This window comes from Salmo trutta, chromosome 18 (assembly GCF_901001165.1).
Source record: "Salmo trutta chromosome 18, fSalTru1.1, whole genome shotgun sequence".
In the NCBI taxonomy this organism is placed as follows: Eukaryota; Metazoa; Chordata; class Actinopteri; order Salmoniformes; family Salmonidae; genus Salmo; species Salmo trutta.
In genome coordinates, this window is record NC_042974.1 from 54,166,425 (window position 1) to 54,184,749 (window position 18,325).

At 42.5% G+C, this 18,325-nt stretch overlaps 1 protein-coding gene across 1 annotated transcript; it reads right to left on the minus strand.

Annotated features, from left to right (window-relative positions):
* Positions 1-2,025: 2,025 nt before the first annotated feature.
* On the minus strand, positions 2,026-17,507 carry LOC115153524 (tripartite motif-containing protein 16-like protein). Its single transcript, XM_029699051.1, has 7 exons — positions 16,458-17,507; positions 8,103-8,198; positions 4,778-4,858; positions 4,443-4,595; positions 3,883-4,054; positions 3,017-3,112; positions 2,026-2,825 (listed from the first exon to the last, which is right to left on the minus strand). The coding sequence occupies exons 1-7, from the start codon at positions 17,271-17,273 to the stop codon at positions 2,185-2,187; spliced, it is 2,055 nt and encodes a 684-aa protein (XP_029554911.1). The 5' UTR covers positions 17,274-17,507; the 3' UTR covers positions 2,026-2,184.
* Positions 17,508-18,325: the final 818 nt, after the last annotated feature.

Genomic DNA, 18,325 nt, shown 5'->3' on the forward strand with positions numbered 1-18,325 from the left:
TGGTGGGCAGAACTGAAAAAGCATGTGCGAGCAAGGAGGCCTACAAACCTGATTCAGTTACACCAGCTCTGTCAGGAGGAATGAGCCAAAATTCACCCTACTTATTGTGGGAAGCTTGTGGAAGGCTACCTGAAACGTTTGACCCAAGTTAAACAATTTAAAGGCAATGCTACCAAATACTAATTGAATGTATGTAAACTTCTGACCCACTGGGAATGTGATGAAAGAAATAAAATCTGAAATAAATCATTCTCTCTACTATTATTCTGACATTTCACATTCTTAAAATAAAATAACTGACCTAAGACAGGGAATTTTTACTCGGATTAAATGTCAGGAATTGCGAAAAGCTGAGTTTAAATGTATTTGGCTAAGGTGTATGTAAACTTCCGACTTCAACTGTGTGTGTGTGTGTGTATATATATATATATATACACACACACACACACAGTTGAAGTCGGAAGTTTACATATATATATATATATATATATATATATATACTGTACCAGTCAAAAGTTCGGACACATCTAATCATTCAAGGGTTTTGCTTTATATTTTGTATTTTCTACATTGTATAGTAATAGTGAGGACATCAAAACTAAATAACACATGGAATCATGTAGTAACCAAAGAAGTGTTAAACAAATAAAAATATATTTAATATTTTAGATTCTTCAATTTAGCCACCCTTTGCCTTTGACATCTTTGCATGGTGTTGGCATTCTCTCAACCAGCTTCACCTGGAGTGCTTTTACAACAGTCTTCAAGAAGTTCCCACATATGCTGAGCACTTGTTGTTGGTGTGCCTTGAATTCTAAATTAATCACTGACAGTGTTACCAGCAAAGCACCCACAAACCATCACACCTCCTCCGCCATGCTTCACGGTGGGAACCACACATGCTGAGATCATCCGTTCACCTACTCTACATCTCACAAAGACACAGCGGTTGGAACTAAAAATAAAAGATTTGTACTCATCAGACCAAAAGACAGATTTCCACCGGTTTAAAGTCCATTGCTCATGTTTTTTGGCCCAAGCAAGTCTCTTCTTCTTATTGGTGTCCTTTAGTAGTCGTTTCTTTGCAGCAATTCGACCATGAATGCCTGATTCACGCAGTCTCCTCTGAACAGTTGATGATGAGATGTATCTGTTACTTGAACTCTGAAGCATTTATTTGGGCTTTAATTTCTGAGGCTGGTACCTTTAATTAACTTATTCTCTGCAGCAGAGGTACCTCTGGGTCTTCCTTTCCTGTGGCGGTCCTCATGAGAGCCCGTTTTATCATAGTGCTTGATGGTTTTTGCGATTGCACTTGAAGAAACACTCATAGTTCTTGAAATTTTCCATATTGACTGACCTCCATGTCTTAAAGTATTGATGGACTGTCGTTTCTCTTTGCTTATTTGAGCTGTTCTTGCCATAATATGGACTTGGTCTTTTACCAAATAGGGCTATCTTCTGTATACCACCTCTACCTTGTCACAACACAACTGACTGGCTCAAACGCATTAAGAAGGAAAGCAATTCCACAAATGATTTTTTTTAAATTCACACATGTTAATTGAAATGCATTCCAGGTGACTACCTCATGAAGCTGGTTGAGAGAATGCCAAGAGTGTGGAAAGCTGTCATCAAGGCAAAGGGTGGCTGCTTTGAAGAATCTAAAATATATTTTGTTTTGTTTAACACTTTTTTTGGTTACTATATCACTTTTTTATTTCATAGTTTTGATGTCTTCACTATTATTCTGCAATGTAGAAAATTGTCAAAATAAAGAAAACAAACTTTTGACTGGTACTGTATATATAACAAATATTATACTTGTATTTTGAAAATCATTTACAAGACTAGTGAGGTTTCTTGTCACCTTATTGGGATATACAGTGCATTCGGAAAGTATTCAGACCCCTTAACTTTTTCCACATTTTGCAACGTTACAGCCTTATTCTGAAATGGATTAAATAAAAAGTTCCCCTCACCAATCTACACACAATACCCCATAGCGACAAAGCGAAAAACAGGTTTTGGAAATCTTTGCAAAGGTATTAAAAATAAAAACAGAAATATTTACATAAGTATAAGTACAAGTATGGGGCCGGCTGATGTGTTTCCTTTTCCATTTCTTCTTGCATTCTGAAACTTTTTAGGGTTGACAGGGGAAATTTACCACTGACAGATTGATCATTGATCAACAACAGAAGATACTGTGAAACGGCTGGGAGGTGCAACATCGGTGTTTGGGGGTGAGTTAGGAGGAGAGGGGCTTTTCAGTGTCAGCGACTCCCCAGGTCCAACAAGCTCTATCACGTTCTCCTTCTTCGACAGCCAGAAGGCTGGGTAGAGGGGCTCCAGAAAGTCAGCCTTGTATTTGTGAATGAGGGTCATGCCGACAGCATCATCCACCCCATAGAAGGCCAGTAGGCCACAGCTGAATTCCACATAGACCCCAATACGTGTGAACTTCTCCACTTTCAGAGGCGTCTCCACATCATTGTGCCAGGCAGAGAAGCTGCGGCCATTCCATTGTAGACACCATGAGAAGTCATTGCCGGTAATGCAGCTGTTGTTCTTTGGGCCCTTGCGATCGATGCTCTTGTAGGTGAGTCCGACGTGCGTGCCCTCACCGCTCATGTCCACCTCGAAGTAGTGTCGACCGACATAGAAGCTCTCTGTGGCCAGTACCTGGCGCCAGTTCTCAAAGCGCTCAGGGACATTGGGGTACGGGTGTTGCCAGGGTGTGGTGTTGGTCACCTTCCGGTTTTCCTCAGTCAGACGTAGGAACTTATGGGCCGTATCTGCGTCAAAACTCACAGGCGCGGCATCTGCAAAGCGTGAGAGAGAATAACAACAACATAACAGTAATGAGAGAGAATAGCAAAACAGGATCAACAACTTAGGCAAGGCTAACTTTACACATCTAAAACAACAATACTGCAATAATATATGAGCGTTCAAGTGATTTGAAGCATTGTTTTGCTTCTGTAAAGACCTGAATGTAATAGAAGAGACTTACACTTTAGGAAGTCATCCCGCGTCTTTGGGTCTGGCACAGTCATGTTCTGTTTGGCTGCGATTATTTCATGGACTGTGGTTTTTATCCCCATCTTGTCTGAAGAGTAGAGAGAGAGAAAAATAACATGTTTTATTGTAAATAATCACATGGCCAACCTTCGCTTTTTAACTCCCAGGCATGAATTTTCCATTTGAATGTAGCAATTTTTTCTGCAAGGACAAACATGACATTGTGCAAGAAAAAACACATTGCTACAAAGTCACTGTAATACTAATCTCTTTCAGGCAACATTTTTTGTCCGTATGATGTCTCAAATGTGGTGACTCACACAGCTCACAGATGGGCTTCACTCTAGTGACTTCTGAGACTTCATTCTACCTGTTGTTACCAGAGCACTACACCTACTGTATGACACTGTCTGAAGGATTCCTCAGGTCTGCAGAGAAGTATGAACACATATGATCTCCCTGGCTATCTGGAGCAAAAAGCTGAAGTGTTATTCTTCCTCTTGTAACACAGTCACTTCCTGTTTACTTACTCCTTTCTGTATGACCAGGATGAGGGATGCCGTGGTGTGTTGACCACAGGAGGTTGGTGGTACCTTAATTGGGGAGAACGTGCTCGTAGTAATGACTGGAGCAGAATCAGTGGAATAGTAGCAAATACATCAAACACATGGTTTCCAGGTTTTTGATGCCATTCCATTCGCTCAGTTCTGGACATTATTATGAGCCGTTCTCCCCTCAGCAGCCTCCTGTGGTGCTGACCCTTCCCAGCAAACAAGCATAGATCGGGACTTGCTGAGGCTTGCCGCCAGCCGCTATGGCAGTTTTTTCCTTTGCTCACCAAACGGTGACTGCACTCACCATTTTTGCAGGTCTCTTTGAGTGTCTCTATGTAATTGGACAGCTGCTTCTCACACAGCTCCTGTGTGGAAGTAACAATCACTCTGCTGAAGGAGTTGAGCCGGTCCATGAGGCCGATGTAGACCCCGGGTAGGGTAATGTCAGGGCTGTCCTTCTTCCACTTAGAGTACTCCTGTAAAACACACAACACAGCTTCGTTCACTATTTTGTACCTCGTTGGCAACTAATGATGAACTGTCATTAATGTCTGAGTCATGTTCCATGATTAAAGTGAATACGTATGATAGCAGCGCTATGGCTTGAGTTAAGGTTAATGAATAACACTGCTGAGTCACAGCACTCCATTACTACATCACCACAACCTTCTCAGTGTTCATGATTAACCCCCAAAGAGCTCTTGGCCCCTGCAAGTAATTGTATGTGCAGCCACTCCTTCAAAGCTAACCACCATGAGAACCATGAATGAGTGAAAAACACTACCGACTCCCTTGGCACGACCTCCATGTCAGTCTCCATCATAAACCATCATAAATCACCAGGCCATGTGAGAACCACCTTACTTGTAGGAAGTCCACGTGGTTCTTGTTCTTCGAGAGCTTTTTTAACTGCTCTTGTGTCTTCTTCAGCTCAGTACACTTCTGCTCCAGGTGTACCTTGATCCCCTCGGTCTGTCTGAGAGCCTGCTTCTCCTCTCCCTCCAGGATCTCCGTCACCTTTAAGTTTAGGTTCAGGTTTAGGTTTATTTGAAAATCTTGGTTCATATGAAAAAACATACATAGAATATGATGTCATATTATATATTTTTTAAAAGCAGGTAAAAAGAATAGATCAGCCTACATATACGCACATTGCATACAACATATTGGCATATCACTTAATCAATATATAGGGTTACCTCTCTCTTGGCCCGCTCCACCGCAGCCTGCAGCTCCATAAACTGGCTGTCAATCACCTCACGGACCTCCGTCACTGAATTCTAGATGGGGAGATGCCAAAGGTGTTTTCGGGTCAGTTTCACAATTGCGTATGTATTATCAGGTATATGGACATGGTGATGGCAGATTAGTGTTAGATAGATAGAGATAATAGATTCAGTCATAGCTGCGGGAAGTAGGGGTACTGAAGGTGCTGCAGCACCCCCTGAAAAATCTGAAGAAAATAAAATAAATGTTTTATATATATATATATATACACAGTACCAAACAAAGTTTGGACACACCTACTCCTTCAAGGGTTTTTCTTTATTTTTATTACTTTATGTTGTAGAATATTAGTGAAGACATCAAAACTATGAAAAAACACATATGGAATCAAGTAGTAACCAAAAAAGTGTTAAACAAATCGAAATTTTAGACTTTAGATTCTTCAAAGTAGCCACCCTTTGCCTTGATGAGAGCTTTAAATACTCTTCACATTCTCTCAACCAGCTTCACCTGGAATGCTTTCCAGCAGTCTTGAAGGAGTTCACGCATGGCTGAGCACTTGTTGGCTGGTTTTCCTTCACTTTGTGGTCCAACTCATCCCAAACCATCTGAGTTGGGTTGAGGTCGGGTGATTGTGGAGGCCAGGTCATCTAATGCAGCACTCCATCACTCTCCTTCTTGGTCAAATAGCCATTACACAGCCTGGAGGTGTGTTGGGTTATTGTCCTGTTAAAAAATAAATGATAGTCCCACTAAGCGCAAACCAGATGGGATGGCGTATCAACAGTGTCACCAGCAAAGCACCCCACACCATCACACCTCCTCCTTCATGCTTCACGGTGGGAACCGGTGAATGTCCATTGCTTGTGTTTCTTGGTCAAAGCAAGTCTCTTCTTCTTATTGCTGTCCTTTAGTAGTGGTTTCTTTGCAGAAATTTGACCATGAAGGCCTGATTGACGCAGTCTTCTCTGAACAGATGATGTCGAGATGTGTCTGTTACTTGAACTCTGTGAAGCATTTATTTGGGCTGCAATATGAGGTGCAGTTAACTCTAATGAACTTATCCTCTGCAGCAGACGTAATTCTGGGTCTTCCTTTCCTGTGGCAGTCCTCATGAAAGCCAGTATTTCAAGAAACTGGAAAACATATATCAGTTGCATTTGCAAAGTATTTCAAGAAACTGGAAAACATATTTCAAGAAACTGGAAAACATGTATCAGTTGCATTTGCAAAGTATTTCAAGAAACTGGAAAACATATATCAAGCAAGTATTTTTATTTTCCACAAGTATTATCAGATTAACTGTTTATTACAGATAATTATCAGACTGAAGTTCCAAAAGCTGGTAAACACTCAAATACAATTAGTTCAAATGTTTCATAAACATGGTGCACTGGGCCTTCAATAGTCCTGTATTAGCGGACCAGTATAGACATCTTGAGCGCGGGCAAAAAAAATAAATTCTAGCAGCACCCCCACCCTCAAACTACTTCCCACGGCTATGGATTCAATTGGCTTTGTCCTTTCTTGTCATTCTATGCTTCAGGTACGTATGTACTGTCTGCTTACACAATCAATCCCTGGGGACAAGGAATGCTTCACTGCATGACTTGAGTTTCAAGTTTTATTACCGTAATTTCTGGACTATAAGTACACGAACATAAAGTCAATGGCTCAGTAGAATATAATAAATATTTTAGCATAACTATAATACAGGAAGGCCCAATTTATAGTCCAATATTTACACTTGTATTGGGTAAGGGGGGAATGGCGGGCTGTGTATAAACTGAGCAGTATAATGAGAGTCTGGTAGCAGCAGTTGTGATGTGTGTGTAGAATTAATGTGTATATATATATGTGTGTGTGTGTGTGTGGTTGTGTGCATAAGTGGGTGCATGTCTGCTAAAGTGTGGAGAATCAGAGAAGGTGGTCAGTCCAGTTCAAGTGTTCAGGAGTCTGATGGCTTGGAAACTGTTTGAGCATGTTGGTATCAGACCTGATGCTCTGATACCGTCTGCCCGACAGTAAGGGAGAGAACAGTCCTCAGGGACTGTTTTGAGTAGATGTCCTGGATGGGTGGGAGCACGGTCCCAGTGATGTACTGGGCAATCTTCACCCCCCACTGGAGGGCCTTGCGGTCATGGACAGAGCAATTCCCGTACGATGCAACCGATCAGGAGCTCTCGATGGTGCAGCGGTAGTATTTGGAGAGTACACAGGGCGGCTTACCAAATTTCTTCAGCCACCTTAGGAAGTAGAGACTGTTTCACCCTCTTGACAAGAGTGGTGGTGTTGGTCCATGACAAGTCCTCAGTGATGTGGACACAGAGGAACTGTGACTCTCTCTACTGCAGTTCCATTGATGTGGATCGGGGCATGTTCCCTCCTCTGCTTCCTGAAGTCAACAATCAACTCCTTTGTTTTGCTGATGTTGAGGGAGAGGTTGATGTCATGACACCACAATGCCAGTTCACTTACCTCCTCCCTATACAGCAGTCTGACTCTTCATTGTTGGTTATCAGGCCTACAACCATGGTGTCATCAGCAAACTTGATGATGGAGTTGGTGTCGTGCAAAGCCATGCAGTCGTGGGTGAACAGGGAGTACAGCAGAGGACTGAGGACACACCCCTGGGGGCCCCTGTGTTAAGAGTCAATGTGGAGGAGGTGTTGTTGCCAATCCTTACAGCCTGTGGTCTGCCCGTCAGGAAGTCCAGGATCCAGTTGCAGAGGGTGGTGTCCAGACTCAGAGCTCTGCGCTTGGTGTCGAGGTTGGAGGGAACAGTGTTGAATTCTGAACTGTAGTCAATGAACAGCATTCTGACATAGGTATTCCTCTTGTCCAGATGTGTTCTGGTCGTGTGAATAGCGATGGAAATGGCATCGTCCGTGAATCTGTTGGAGTGGTAGGCAAATTGGAGTGGGTCCAGTGTACCTAGCTTGCTGGCCTTGATGTGGGCCACACAAACCAGTAGATTCCATTTACCACACCTGGGTAAACCTGTTGGGGTGGGTGGATCCTATAACTAGGGACTTATAGATCAGAGGTTTCAGTAGTGTTTACTGCCTGTGAAGACAGCCTGTGAGAAATTGTGACATGCCTCTGTTTTTGTGTCACTGTCTGTGTGGGTTACCTGGAATCCGCAAACACGTTGATGAAGCAATGCTACATAGCACTTTGTTGACAAGACAACAGTCAACAGACACATCTATCAGCAGGATTGTCAGGGGTTGTCCTAGCCTTAGCCTTTGACATCATCCTTTAAACAGGTAACAAGGGCACTGCAGCATACTGTACCTCAAAGGAAACAGTGTTGAGTTGGAGTTGGTTGATGGCATTCTCTGCTGCCGCCACTGTCTTCACCATCTCTGTTTGTTTATCTCGTAGTTCCCTCTGGCAGGAAAAGGGAGAGGAAGACAAAGAGAGGAAAATTCAGTGACTGCACACATAGCCACAGCAGTGTTATCACACTGCTAATGTGTCTAATTGTTATGTGACTCTTGTCAGCACCTCACAATCCTTTCAAGTTGCACCCACCACTCAACGTTATACGATCTGTTTATTATGTTATGTAAATAAGTGACAAGAGAAATTATGAAGAACGACAACAGCTTTTAATTTCATCTGGTTTCTTTATTTACTTTCAACATCAGAAAACATTCCAAAATGTGCCATTCAAGAGTGTTTACTCATTAGAAGAAACATAAATGTAAAAAATGATGAAATATACTTTGTGATGATACTGAAGATTATACCATGGGCCTCAGACTCGGAGGCCTAACACAGCTTAATATGACTTACTGTGTTTGACCTCTGAGACGCAGAGGCCTATAGTCTGCCCTGTAGATAATCTTGGCATTCTGCAATGAATAAACTGCAGACAGGGTATAGGCCAGGATCATCCAACAAGCAAACAGGCTGTTCTGGTCTTGCATCTTCTGGTGACCTACTGCATCTTCTAGTGACCTATTGAAAAGAGTTGAATAATGATATACCAAATTAAGATGTGTGATGTACGCCTTTTGTTTTGATGACAAAACAAAAGTAACCTACACACCTGTGGAAGTTTGTTGCTTTCAGGGTCCAGACCCAACTGACAGGTTGAATACCATGTGCCTTTGTTGTTGGTTTTTTTTTAAGGGAAAAGGGGCTGGGCTCTAGATGATTCTAACAGGCAATCGGGGCTGTATGTAAATATATAAACATTTGTATCTTCACGCCCACACAGTCGGGCTGAGCATTTCAGTGGCTCAAGACAGCTCAGGGAAATATATGATCTTTTAAAAATATTGTGATTTATTAGACAAAATTGATGATTTTAAAATGAAATTAAAAAGACTGCATGGAGGCAGTTTAATAAAAAATAATAAAAAAGTTTAATCAAAAAAGTTTAATAGCTTTGTTGCTCTATTTGTGCTTGTAGTTATTGTATTGTGTACAGTCTATTCATTACCTCTGTTTCTGTCCATTACAAAACCACCACCATTCTACATCCCCATGCATCCTTTCATGTGTGAATAAAGATTCCCTGACCAACAAAACACGTCAAGCCAGGTCTCTCTCTTTCATGGTCGTTCGAGCTGGATTTGTGACTTTTCTGACACCACTACACTATGGCGGCCCACAGAGACCACACAGGATATTTGCCACACAGCCCATCTGCGGTCCAATGGAGTAAGGCTCTGGGGTACGCAGTGGACTACCACCATTTGGATTATGCCCCCAACCTGGAGCCTGTGGGAGCCCCACACCTGACAACAGGACTATATGGCCCCTCTCCTTTATATGGCCCCTCTCCAGATTGCAGGACTCAGACGTCGATCGGCTGTTGCAGGAGTTTAGGGTGCTTCTTCTCCAAACCGTGGAGGCGGGAAGCCATGATGCATTTTTCGCCTGCCGTACTCTTGCAGGGGTTCCTGCTACACTACCACCCTGAATTGTTGGACTTTTCCCCGTCCCTGAGACACAAGTGGACGGCCTCAATGTTGGGGGAGCTGGTGACAGCCCGCAGAGAGACTTGCAGCCACCCAGGTTCTGCATTGCAGAGCAGCATGCTCTTCCACCCCTCCCAGCTCTAGAGGTGACCCTGCAGTTCTCCTGCCAGCTTGTAGTCCAGTGGTCACCAGTACCAGCTCCTCTGCCATGGCCCCTGTTGGCAGCACCAAGGCCAGTCCAGCAACCCCCAGGACTACAGACAGTCCAGTCGCCTGGGCTGGATCATCGGGCCCCGGGACTACAGCCAGTCCTTTCGTTCTTGGTGCTCCAGCCAATACTGCAGCCGACGAGAGATATTGCACTCCAGAAACCCAGAAACCCAGCCTGTCCCTGATCTAGGGGCCATCAAGCAGCACCTGACCTGCCTGCTGCAACCTACGATGACCGACCACACCACTGTCACCAGCTACTGACAGCAAAGCCCCACCAGACCCAGCCACAGCTTTGGGTCCCATCGGGATGTCCAGGATACCCCTGCCCAGCATGCACCACCTGACCCAGCTCCAGTCCTGGTCAAGCCGCCGCTTGACTTTCCGGATGTACCACCACTGAGTCCTGACTCAGCCTTAACCTTGGGTTTACCACCAGGGCCTGCTCCAGACCATCCAGATCTTATCTGTTGGAAAGATATAAGTTAGTCTCTGTGGATGGTTTGTCCTCTGACAAATCAATTGTAAGTTTCGGCCTTTCTCAAGGTTCAGTTTTTGGACCACAATTGTTTTCACTATATATTCTGCATCTTGGTGATGTCATTCGGAAAGACAATGTCAACTTTCACTGCTATGTGGGCAACACACAGCTGTACATTTCAATGAAACATGGTGAAGCCCCAAAATTGCCTACCCTGGAAGCCTGTGTTTCAGACATAAGGAAGTGGATGGCGGCAAATGTTTTACTTTTAAACTTGGACAAAACAGATATGATAGTTCTAGGTCCCCAAGAAACAAAGATATCTGCTATTGGATCTGCCAATTAATCTTGATGGTTGTACAGTCGTCCTAAATAAAACTGTGAAGGACCTCGGCGTTACTCTGGACCCTGATCTCTCTTTTGACAAACATATTACAAATATTTCAAGGACAGCTTTTTTCCATCTTCATAATATTGCATCAATCAGAACCTTTTGTCAAAGAATTATGCAGAAAAACTAATCCATGCTTTGTCACTTCTAGATTAGACTACTGCAATGCTCTACTCTCCGGCTACACGGATAAAGCACTAAATAAACTTCCGTTAGTACTAAACACGGCTACTAGAATCCTGACTAGAACCAAAAAATTTGATCATATTACTCCAGTGCTAGCCTCTCTCCTGTTAAGGCTAGGGCTGTTTTCAAGGTTTTACTGCTAACCTACAAAGCATTACATGGGCTTGCTCCTACCTATCTCTCTGACTTGGTCCTGCCGTACATACCTACACGTACGCTACGGTCACAAGATGCAGGCCTTCTTATTGTCCCTAGAATTTCAAAGCAAACAGCTGGAGGCAGGGCTTTCTCCTAGAGCTCCATTTTTGTGGAATGATCTGCCTATCCATGTGAGAGACGTAGACTCGTTCTCGACCTTTAAGTCATTACTGAAGACTCATCTCTTCAGTAGGTCCTATAGTTGAGTGTAGTCTGGCCCAGGGGTGCAAAGGTGAACGGCAAGGCATTGGAGCGACGAACTGCCCTTGCTGTCTCTGCCTGGCTGGCTTCCCTTTCTCCACTGGGATTCTATGCGTCCCTGGGAGGGTTGTGTCACTTGAGTGGGTTGAGTTATAGACGTGATCTTCCTGTCCAGTTTTGCGCCCCCTCATGTGGTGAAAGAGATCTAGCTTGTCCCGGACATGCTGTTTTCGACTCTCTCTCTCTGTTACGCACCTGCTGTCTCGACCTCTGAATGCTCGGCCATGAAAAGCCAACTGACATTTATTCCTGAGGTACTGACATGTTGCACCCTGTCTATGAACATTTGAACATCTTGAAGAACAATCTGGCCTTAAATGGCCATGTATTCTTATAATCTCCACCCAGCACAGCCAGAAGAAGACTGGCCACCCCTCAGAGCCTGGTTCTCCCTAGGTTTCTTCCTAGGTTCCTGCCTTTCGAGTTTTTCCTAGCCACCGTGCTTCTACATCTGCATTGCTTGCTGTTTGGGGTTTTAGGTTGGGTTTCTCTATCGCACTTTGTGACATCTGCTAATGTAAAAAGGGCTTTATAAGTACATTTGATTCAGAAAACAGTAAAAGTAATCCTAGAAGTAATTGTCTATTTTTCAAAAGTATCTAATCTGAGTACAATATTTTTGCTGGTAAAGTAACATTTTTAGAGTGTACATTTTTTAGAGTGCTGAAGGCTAGCTGTATTGGGTGCAGATCACTTTTGTGTCTGTAGGTATACAGACAAGGAGGTATACAAAAAATGTCAATTGGTATTGGTATGTTATCCTCCTTCATTATCCAATATTTTAGTTCTCAATGTTTATTATGATTTTAGTGGCAAAGCAGAATAAAAAAATCTAAATATGAGGTAAACTCCCAGCAGAGCCCCAAGTCCAGTGAGTATATCCTCTGGCGTGTTCATGTTAATGTGTTGATGTTCTCCGTATCCATAGTCAGAATGATTTTGCAGTGCATGGTGATCAAACAGGTTTATATTCATCAGAGGTGTAGGGAGGGTGAAGACTGTGAATCCAAAAAATTGTGATTGTACAGACGATTAACAAAACTTGCACATGGTGGTTTTTGTGGTGAATGTGAACGAAAAAAAATGTTTTGATAATGGTTTTTATACACATACCATGTCCATAATGTAGAGGCCTATGGGATATTATTTGAATAGGAAAGGGAGGAGGATGGTACATTTGATCTGCATAACATACCAATAACAATTGACATACCTTTGTATGCCTCCTCATAAGTATACCTGCAGACACAGGCACAAAGGTATGCAGTTCATCTGCACGCAATACAGCTAGCCTTCAACATATTCTTATAGCCTATATATTCTTACCTCTTTGTTGATTGATATCCATTGAATTGTGTCCATTTTCTGGTTTAGAAAGATTGGCACAAATATGAATAGATTAATGGTATCATTATAAACATTATCAATTTAGATCATACAAGGGACAAACCTTACCGTAAATTGAGAAGATTTAAAGTGCCTCAGTTAAATGCCTGCATCTGCTGTCCTTTCAAATCGAAATGTTTCAGTTGGGCAGTTACGTTCCTGCAAGAACCCCCACCAACTAAAGAGGTTCCTCGATAAACCCCCACCTCCTATTGGGTTCTTGGAAGAACCTTTTGGGGGCCATTTACAGTGTCAAGAACCCTAAGGTTCTTCAAAGAACTTTGAGGATCTTAGAAGAACCCTTGCCTAAGCCCACATTTTTACAGTTAGTTTTTTTCTAATCCGTTAATCCGTTACTCCCCAACCTTGGCTGTGGATGAGATGTGGGATCATTATGAGAACCCTATTGAAAGGCAACACTTTGAAAACCTCCTAGGCAGCCCAGTGTGTGACTTCAATGTTGCATTTCGACATTCTAGCATGGTGCCAGATCTGATTGTGCTGTCTTGCCAACAACCTATGGTCCTTGTCAAGGATGGAGTTAGCAAAACAGCACAAACAGATCTGGGACCAGGTTACTCAACATCTGCACTTGTGTCTTTCCCTCTCCCTTCCCCTCAGTAGATTCCTGTTCAAGTCTGAACATGCTCTCATTGCGCTGAAAAGACCCATATCTTGTTCTAAAGACAGGAACAGCAAAGCCACTCGACGTCTTTGGGTTTGAACCATTTGTAGATGATGTGTGGATTACAATTATGTCAAAGACAGGGCCATTGTTCAGTCCAGAATGTCGACACCTCCTCCTGAAGGGAATTCTATTGTCCTACATTATCTCATAATTTGGCACAGAGACGCATATCTCACGTCACAAAACATTACTTACAGCTATTCACCTGCTGTGTCTTGTTATGTTGCGAGACAACAGTTAGAACCCTTGAAGGGAAACTGAGTCCAAAATCATGTGTCTCAAATGCTACCAAAATATATTTTTTTGATGTTCCCTGAGCCAGCATTAAACAGTAACTCAACAAAGATAATCAGATACATCTACATAAATGGCACAAACTGTTGTAGAATGTCATGGGTCAGCACAGACAGAAGGCTCTGCCTCCTGTTCAATCCCACCCTTATTCCATTGAGTTATGTAATTCCTCAAAAGAGGTATTTGCTCAGGATGACACAAGAAGAACATGAGGAATGAGCTGTAGATGAAGAGGAGCTTTCCCTCCTCAGTCATACTTTGAGTTTAGTTCGGAATATGAGCTTATTGCAGCTACATTGCATGTAAATGACCAAGGATTCAGCTAGTAATTGAGTTGTTGCGTGACTATTGTCAAATATTGACTTTTTGGATTTTCATACATTCCTTTGTTTACTTAAGGAATGGCATTATTCCAAGTTTTGCAACAACTCACTGTGCAAATAACAGGTGTGAGCTACACTGTAAAGCCCAATGTGTTGTCATTACTCAAAACCTTTGAGGAAATCCATTGCACTTACTATGCATTATCTGAGTACAGTTCATTAAAGTGATTTTGTATTTTTACTCAAACCCATAGAGTAACTGTTTTGAGTTGAATTTTTGAGCAACGCACCCACTTGCAGGTAGGGTTGCAAAATTCCCAGGTTTTCCAGAAATCCTGGTTGGAAGTTTGCTGGAAAAGGAAGCAGAAAATATTGGAATTTTGTGAAAGTCACTGGAATTTTGCAACCCTACTTCCATGCCTGATGTGGCCTGAGGTATGAACTGGGGTACAATTATGCACTTATAACTAAAGGTACAAAGGATGACCTTACAGGGTACCACTACAGGGATGACCAACCAGTGCTCCCGCACATTGGCTAACCGGGCTATCTGCATTGTGTCCCGCCACCCACCACCCACTGTTCATCATATATGCATAGTCACTTTAACCGTATCTACATGTGCATACTACCCCAATCAGCCTGACTAACTGGTGTCTGTATGTAGCCTCGCTACTTCTATAGCCTCGCTACTGTATATAGCCTGTCTTTTTACTGTTGTTTTATTTCTTTACCTACCTATTGTTCACCTAATACCTTTTTTGCACTATTGGTTAGAGTCTGTAAGTAAGCATTTCACTGTAAGGTCTACACCTGTTGTATTCGGTGCATGTAACAAATAAACTTTGATTTGAAGTGTTTGTACCCCTTTAGGAACAAATCTAAACCTTTTTGTCTGCGAGTGTAATATAATGGCCTGAAACACATGGTTTACAGGCCACATCAGGCCTGCCAGTCACATTATGCTGGCTTGCAAGGTGATGTGTAATTCCTATTGGAATCCAGACTTTGTGGTGAAATTGTCTGATGTGGCTTGTAAACCAGGAGTTTCAGGCCGCAGTGTTAGGGTAAAACTAGGCCCTCAAAATAAGGCAATATGAAATATGTATCCTATTGACTTAAATATATACATTTTAATGATAATATATATTTGCTTTGGATCTCACTTGGTGAAGGCTATAGGACAAAAAATGTATGAATGCAACAACCATGTCTCTGTCATTAATCAATACAGCCATGGGTGGTAACTCTACAATCCACTCGAAAGGCAAGACAACCTGGGAAATATACAATGAAGGCTTTACACTAAGCAATGTTTTAATTTAACTCTGAAAAGTGTAGACCCTTATAGACATTAGAACAGTGTTATATTTAACACTCAGTGTTGATGTAACACTGGATAATTTGCTGTGTTGTACCATCAGAGGTTGAAGCTCTCTCTGTGACAGAATGCACTAAGAATGTCAGTCAATATATTATTTCGGTCAGATTTTCCATTCTGTTTTCTTGATTTGCTGTCTCCTTGTGTTAGCTTGTGTTGTTGCGTGTTGTTTTTGTTTGAGTCCTAACTGTATATGTTAGTCCAGAGTTTCCAGAATGTACTACTGTACTGTAATTTAGACAATAATCACACAGTGATATAGGACAACCTTTATATGGGAATATCCCTGTAATTGAATTAAAAGTAATCCTGTCTTCATTGCGGTCGATATGAAAAGTCAACTTCATTAAAAAGGCAGTGTGTCCTTACAGTGACTGTAGACTGAGACCAAAATGACAGAGTTGGACTCCATCCATCTCCCTGTCCTGGCTGACAGAAGTGCTAACATAACCCCCACTGTTAAGACCTACAACCAGTCAGACACTACTATATATAGACTAGCTGTTGTCAAATGTGTGAAGGTTCTAGTTGATACAAGTTCATTATTACTTTAAATAAGAGCAGCTGCCTTTGATGCAAGCCACATTCATTATGGCATAAGACTTGGGTAAGATAATGTGGACTGAAGAAGGACATCTTCTTTATATACCATGGACAAATTATGAAGTTTGCCATATTATCATTAAGGATACTAATACAAGCTCAGTGCAGGCTACCATGACAATAGCCAATTTATTACTACACGTGCTCATGCTGGTGAAATGTTCCTGGATGTTTTAGACTTCCACACCTGTTGTAAGGCTTTGGATGAGTTTGTGAACAAACCATCCTGTTTAGCGAGATGTGAGTTTTTATTCCACTCTAAACTGAGAATAAGAGAGAGGGTGAAAGTATGCATGCAGAAGAGAAAGTGCAATACCTCTATGGTTCTGCGCGCCTCTAACACAGGAACAGTGTTATGTTCCCTATGGTCTTCCGTCACACAGTCCTGACAGACACACACAGCATCAGAACAGCAGAACAGCTCCAGGGGCCATTTGTGAATCTCACAGGTCTGTCTCTCGATGTCCCTCAGCGGCTCCACCAGACGGTGGTTCTGGAACTTGGGGTTCTCCAGGTGGGGCCTGAGGTGGGCCTCGCAGTAGGACACAAGGCAGGTGTGGCATGACTTTAGGGCCATGCACGGACTCGTCTCCATACACGAGTCACACACAACATCATCGAGCCCCAACGGCTCTACTTTCACCCCTTCCTTGGCCTCTTCTTCGTTTGCCTTCTCTTCCTTTGCGTTCTCTTCTTTTAATTTCTCGTTCACCCCATCCTTTTTCACTTCCTCTGCAGGCTGTGGAGGGTCACTCTCTTTCTCTTTCCTTTTCTCTTCCTCTGTTTTTTTAGGGTCCTCTGGTTCCTTCAGGTCTTCCTGTATCATTGTTTCCTCTGCGGTCTTTGAATCCTGGGCTTCTATGTCCTTTTCATATTTTTCTTTGATTTTGATCACCGGTGGAGACTCGGCCACCATTCCATTCAACGTTCCATTCTGTTCCACATGTGCAGTTTCAGGCTTGCCAGAGCTCTGTAGACACTGGGTACAGCCTTTACCTTTCTTCCCCAAGCAGGAGGCACAGACTGAGTGGCCACAGGTATCGGGCTTATCCTTATTGAGAGCACTGAAACACACATTGCAGCAGAGTTTCTGGTCTGGTTTGGATTTTGACTCGGTTTCTGTGTCTGCCATGTCTCTCTCTCTCTACAGTAGTTTCCTCAGCTCTCTTACTCTCTCTCAGACGAACTTCCTCAGCCGCTCCTGTTCCGTTCTGCATCTGCCTCTGGCTAACCCGAGTTAGTTTCTTCCTGGATCCCTCTGGAGTCTCCCAAGCCACACCTCAACTATGTGAATTCTGTAGTAAGTAGGATAGTATTCTATATTAAACTGAAGTATTTTTTTCATGTGGGAGCCCTCCCCTTTTACTTCCTTGTGTGTCAGATCACAGAGAAAAAGAAGCAACGTGGGTGGAACTCATGTTACAGATTGGACACAGAGGTGTAGTACTGCTCTCGTCTATGTGTAATGTTTTTAATGCTGGAGTTGATCATGACTTGATAATTGACGATAACACTATAAGATGATCATACAAAGGTGTCTATCAAGCGTTTAATTATTCATTCATTCCCCATATTTTCTGATAAGAAAAACTAGGGTATCCTACAAGAGGAATAGGCTTGTCCTTCATATTTTCAAGCGGTTGGTCAATTTCAAAATTCCGAAATGCAGGGAAGTTCAATTCAAAGGCAAGTATTGATTGAATCTTTGAGATTTAATAGAGGCCAGGGCCCGTATCCACAAAGTGTCTCAGAGTAGAAAAATTGTTCGTAAGTGCTGAGAATAGAGACATTTTACTCCAACTCTTATGTGCAAAAATAAAAGCTATGCATGAAGCCTCTTTAGTCATAAGAGTCACACCTAGTCGACAGATATTATGGAGACCGCAAGGCCTGTCCCAAGCAGTTACCAGCAGGTGTCTTGATAATAGAAAAGGGCAGTGAGTCAGTGGTTCCTGCACCATAGACAGGCAATTGGTTTGGAGTTGTTGAAAGAATGTTTTGATATTTCTACATTATCAACCCATAAATTATAGACCTATATTCGACAAAATATTTTGCTCTTTTGACAATGATTAGGCCAAATTCACATGATATGCCTAAATACTTATAACAACTAGGCTAATAAATAATTTTATTTTTATTATTTAATTAACCTACATCATGTTATTTCAAGTTATCCCTTCT

What these genes read in the sequence shown, in the direction of transcription:
- LOC115153524 (XM_029699051.1), bottom strand. Translation starts at nt 17,273, where the DNA reads ATGGCAGACACAGAAACCGAGTCAAAATCCAAACCAGACCAGAAACTC. An exon ending in ACCACGTGGACTTCCTACAA is followed by an intron (nt 4,055 to 4,442) that starts GTAAGGTGGTTC and finishes TGTGTTTTACAG; the next exon opens with GAGTACTCTAAGTGGAAGAA. An exon ending in GCGGGATGACTTCCTAAAGT is followed by an intron (nt 2,826 to 3,016) that starts GTAAGTCTCTTC and finishes CACGCTTTGCAG; the next exon opens with ATGCCGCGCCTGTGAGTTTT.